Genomic DNA, 5776 nt, shown 5'->3' with positions numbered 1-5776 from the left:
AATCCTAGTCTAAATATAACTCCTAATCCTACAACAATTAGTTAACTGTTTGTAATCTTACGTTGTATGTAGGAGTCCTAGACTTGGTTGTCTCTATTTTGTATATATTCCCTCACGTATCAATGTAACACTGTGCCAGGAATAATATACTTCAAATTCTGGTAAATACCGATCTTTGTGTTCTATTATCGAAAAACAAAAAATGTCACATAATTTAGGACATATGGGATAATTAATTATAGGTAAATATTCATAAACCGCCAGATTAACTAGTAACCCAAAAAATAAGAAAAAAATCACATATTGCAACAGGTTAAAATATTAATAGCGTAAATCCAAACAATGAGTCCGGGACATATAGCCTGATTAACCTCCTCAAAAGCTAAAAGTATGTAGTGTATTGGGCATAACTTATTTTATTATGTCATAAGCAATGTTTTATTACATTTGGTTGCATAAGAGACTATATATTTTCCTTCATGAATTATTTAGATTCCAAGTAATCTAATAAGAAATATTGTACTATGTCTCCACATATGCGCATATATATACTAAATTGCTAACTTTTTGTGTATGAATAAAATTAGAAAAGTGCGTATTTATGTAGCACTATTGTTAATTTACATTTATACATATTTCTATAGCTTTGGAATCAACGTCATGCAGTTGTGTAGAAGATTATAACAATGGTTTCGCTAAAAGAAAATAATAACAAGGCATGAAGGCATATATAAGAGAAGGAAAGTGAAGAAATTAACCAGTTGCATGCAATAAGCAAGAGCCAAGAAGGGCAGAAGGAAAATCAATTTCCACAAATTTTCTTCCATGTCTATGGATAAGCAAGGAAAAAGGAAAGATATTTTTCTCCTTTTTCCCCTTTTATTTTTCTCTTTTGGATGTTCTTATAAGTAACTTCTTTCTTTCTCCTTTTCCTTTCACTTATTATAAGGAGTTTGAGTCACAAGGTTTGTGTTGCAATGAATAAAGAGTCCGTTAAGCCACAATTAGGGAAGCAATATAATGTAAGAAATATTGCTCTCACTGAAATTTGCAGAAATATACTACTAAAAGCCTTTGGCATATATATATATCCTTCTATATTTATTTTAACTACCAATAGATGCCCGCGCATCAATGTCTATTCACTTTAGTTAGCTAGTCTTTAAGGTTTGTATTTTGAAAATAACTTTTAAAAACATTCTAATTGTTATTATATATAGCAAACATATACAAAATGTATTTTATGTACCATCACTTTAGTTATAATTAAAAAATAGAGTTGATGGAATTAAGTCTTTGACATGGAAAGAGTCGGACTTTTTTCTCATTATCATGAGAATGAAAGTTGTTAAATTTTTTCTTTTAAATTCTTTAATATTTTATATGTATACCGACATGTTGATATCAATTTCAATTAAGTAACTACTCAGATCCAAACATAAGAACCATTGTTGTATATATTGGATTTTTGAAAAGCAAAACTAATAAAATATTTTTATTAAATTAATTAAAAAAATATATTATAATTTTTTATATTAACAATTATAGATAAAAAAAAATTGTTACAAAGAAATCAAAATTAGAAAGATATATGTTATATCATTAATCACCAAATTTTAATTTTGAAATGAAAATATAAAGTAATACATTTTATAAATGTAAAGAAATAATAATCAGAGACTGCAAAGGAGAGTAAATAAGTAAAGTATTGACAATGAAGGAAAGCGGGTATAAAAGTCACTCCCTCCCTTCACTTTTACTTGTCGACGTTAACATATCAAGAAAAAAAAATCTTCTTCTTATTTTACCCTTCACATTAATTATTCATTTTCAAATCATTGTCTGAGGCTATTGAGACTATACACCAATAAATATGAATATTATGATAAAATATATACTTTATTTATTAATTCTCAAAGCACGTAAAAAGTTAAAAGTGAGCAAGTTATGTGTAGGAGAATTAAAATAACTTTTGGTACAAATTTGCATTGCTATTGTTCGTCCTCTCTTTACGTTTAAAGTATTGACAAAAGAAAAATGGGGATAAAAGTCACTCCCTCTGTTTACTTTTACTTGTCCACGTTAACATATCAAGAGAAAGAAACTAATATGGTAATTATTAATTAGTATGAAACTTCAATTATGTTGATTGTGTATAAAGATAACGACTACGCATATATTATAGGTGTACATATTTGTATACATGTCATCCTTTTTTTTGTATTCCTTTATTTATCATGGGGACCACCAAGCTAGCAACGCAAGAAGAGTGGGGAGAATCATGCAGAAGGGGCTAGCCATTAATTTCCACGGAATTAATGAGTGAATATTTGTGTGTTCTTATTATTAATTTTACTCTTTAATTACTCATTTTCAAATTATTTTCGAAGGCTATTGAGACTTACACTAATAAATATGAATGTTATGGTAAAATATATACTTTCTATGTCCTATATTACTTGTCACTTTTTCTTTTGCACGCTCCTTAACTCTCTCCAATAAATACATTCTAATCAAAATTGACTATTTTAAAGAAAATTTATTACTAAGGGTAAGATGGGAAAGATTTAATTAATTTTATCTCGATTTTGTAAATAAACAAGTAATTTGGACATATATTTTTAGTAATGTGACCAAGTAATATGGGACGGAGAGGATAAGATGTGAAAGATTTAATTAATTTTATCTTGGTTTTGTAAATGAACAAGTAATTTGGACATATAGTAATGTTGAGTACTTCATTTATGAACAAGTAAAAGTGCACGGACGAAATAAATATGTGTCGGACAATTAAAATTGAAGTGCATACCTGTATACATGAGCAGAGAATAAATATTCAGTAAAAAAGTAGTTTAGTAATGTGGCCAAGTAATATGGAATGGAGGGAGTACTTCATTTATTAATTCTTAAAGAACTTGAAAAGTTAAAAGTCAACAAGTATAAGTGCACGGAGAAAATAAATGTGTCGGAGAATTAAATTTGAAGTGCATATGTTTATACATGAGAAAAGATAAATATTCAGTACTATGACATATGACCACGTGGGATAAAAAAGTAGTTGGTTAAAATGTACAATATATATAGCTTGTGGTACAAATTTCTATTGTTGTGTTAGTCCTCTCTTCACACTTAGATATATTAGAAATAGAAAAGAAGAAAAATATAGAATAGAAAAATAGACATATTATTTTTAGTAATGTGGCCAAGTAATATGAACCAAGGGAGTACTTCATTTTTATTAATTCTTAAAGAACGTGAAAGTCAAGTATAGTAATGTGACCAAGTAATATGAGACAAAGAGAGTACTTCATTTATTTTTTAAAGAACATGAAAAGTCAAGTAATGTGGCCAAGAAATATGGGACGGAAGGAGTACTTCATTTATTAATTCTTAAATAACGTGAAAAGTCAAAAGTGAACAAGTAAAAGTGCACGGAGAAAATAAATATGTGTTGGATAATTAAAATTGAAGTACATACATGTATACATGGGAAGAAAATAATATTTACCAAAAACGTGAAAAGTCAAGAGTGAACAAGTAAAAGTGCACGGAGGAAATAATTATGTGTCGGAGAATTAAAATACAAGTGCATACATGTATACATGAGAAGAAAATAAATATTCAGTACTATAGCATATATCCACGTGGGATTTATTAATTCTTGAAGAATGTGAAAAGTCAAAAGTGTACAAATTAAAGTGCACGGAGGAAATAAATTTGTGTAGGAGAATTAAAATTGAACTGCATATGTCTATACATGAGAAGAGAATAAATATTCAGCTAGAACACGAAAAGTCAAAAGTGAACAAGTAAAAGTGCCGGAGGAAATAAATGTGTCGGAGAATTAAATTTGAAGTGCATACGTCTATACATGAGAAGGGAATAAATATTAAGTACTAGGACATATGTCTACGTGGGATATAAAAATAGTTGGATAAAGTGTACAAGTTATATAGCTTATGGTACAAGTATTCATTGAGTGTACAATTTGTGAAGCTCATGGTACAAGCTGGAGGAGCGGTGTTCGTCCCTCTTACACGCTTATATATAATAGAAATTACCAGAAATTGACCTTTAGCATATCTAACTTCACTCTTCTTTTCTCTTAAATTTGGGGGAGTTTTACCTACACAACATCTTCTTCTTTTTCAAATAAGGTCACTGGTGGGACCCAGTGACTGTTTTATTACTTTATCCAAGCTGTACAACATAAAACAAAAAGCCTACATCTAAAGACAAAACAAAACAAAATAAAATTGTTCCCCCCAAAAGAGTAAAGTTGAACCGACGGAGATGGCAAGTTTGCTTCGTCCGAGGTGTCTCCGTCGGTGAACTATCCATGGTTTTTGGTGTTCTGTGTGTATTCCATTGTTGTGAGCTCCTATGAAGTTGTTGGAAGGTCAAATTCGACATCTGATGTTGGTGTGAAGTAGAGCCATTGTTGTTGCAGATCAATCTTCATTCTTCAGGTTTGTTACTGCATCCTTGCTTCAGTTTGTCTGCGCTTCCTCTATTATTTGTCGCCATATCCTCTTGCTTGATGTTTCCGATGATGTTCGATGTTGATTTTTGTGATGCCCGATTTACATCTTCTTGTGTCTATTGAGCTGAAACTTGATTTGCTGCTGTGCCTAAATTTCTTTTCAATCTCTCTTCTCTCAATGCTGTCCAAGCTAGATATATATATATATATATATATATATATATATATATATATATATATATTGTGGATATTTTGATTGTTGTAATTGCATTCTTGCTTGTTTTGTTGCTTCTTCCTAAATCCAATTAATTTTTGCACAAGGGGATGAGTACCAAAAGGTACTAATACCACCCAAAATACAATAATCAGTTGGATTAGTCTAAAGCTTAAGCTTCGAATGCTGAGATTCCCATGTTTTTCCACCTTGATTGCTAATTCCACTTTGACCTTATGCTTCCTTGATATTCTTGTTCGTATCTGCATCAAAGAAAAGCTGTTAGTATAAAAGGATTCTCCATATTCGTCCTTTGTAGGGTTTGAATATGAGAATCTCCTCGAGTCCCTAATTCCTTTTCCTCTCATGGTCTGCTACTCTTCCTAATTCTTAGATATGGTATTTCCAATTTATCATTGTTCACCAATTTTCTACCTTGAGAATCCATCTCCCTGAAATTGGTGGCTATCAAATCTCCTTTATCCAAAGCAAGATTAGCTAAATGATTAGCTACCTTGTTTCCTTCTCTAAAAATATGCTTCACTACCACAATTTTTCCTTCCATGAGCTTCCAAATCTCCTCCATTGTGGTTAGAATCTGCCAAGGTACTTCCCAAACTCTCTGAATTATATTCTTTAACAGTAGGGAATCTGTTTCTATCACAACTTTATCCAACTGGTTTTCATTTAAGTACTTAAGAGCTTTAAGAATAGCCATAGCCTCTGCTTGAGTATTTGTACTCCATGAATCCACCATTTCCTAGGCCTGAGCCTGCAAGACATCCCTTTTTTTACCTGTCACACAAAATCCCCAAGAACTTCTTCCAGGGTTCCCCCTTGAAGCACCATCTGTATTCACCTTGAGCCAACTTCTATCAGGTAATTTCCATAGTACTTTAGTGGCTTTAATAGGTTGAGAATACCTATTTAAAGCTTCCACTACAACACTCCACTGGTATGGGGCATATCTGAAATTGTTTCTTCTTACCTTCATGAATATTATCAGAGTATGCATTACCTGATATATCGCCTTTGTAGTTGACATCTTCCTATCATGCCTTAACGTATTTCTTCTCTTC

General features: G+C 31.1%; 1 protein-coding gene across 1 annotated transcript; it reads right to left on the bottom strand.

Annotated features, from left to right (window-relative positions):
- Positions 1 to 5061: 5061 nt before the first annotated feature.
- Positions 5062 to 5454, bottom strand: LOC132061411 (uncharacterized). The gene has a single exon (XM_059454239.1). The coding sequence runs from the start codon at positions 5452 to 5454 to the stop codon at positions 5062 to 5064; it is 393 nt and encodes a 130-aa protein (XP_059310222.1).
- Between the last annotated feature and the right edge of the window lie 322 nt (positions 5455 to 5776).

This window comes from Lycium ferocissimum, chromosome 6, assembly GCF_029784015.1.
Source record: "Lycium ferocissimum isolate CSIRO_LF1 chromosome 6, AGI_CSIRO_Lferr_CH_V1, whole genome shotgun sequence".
Lineage (NCBI taxonomy): Eukaryota > Viridiplantae > Streptophyta > Magnoliopsida > Solanales > Solanaceae > Lycium > Lycium ferocissimum.
Note: the sequence above shows the minus strand (reverse complement) of the source record. Positions and strands in the feature narration are given on the sequence as shown.

What these genes read in the sequence shown, in the direction of transcription:
- LOC132061411 (XM_059454239.1), bottom strand. Translation starts at nt 5,454, where the DNA reads ATGGTGGATTCATGGAGTACAAATACTCAAGCAGAGGCTATGGCTATT.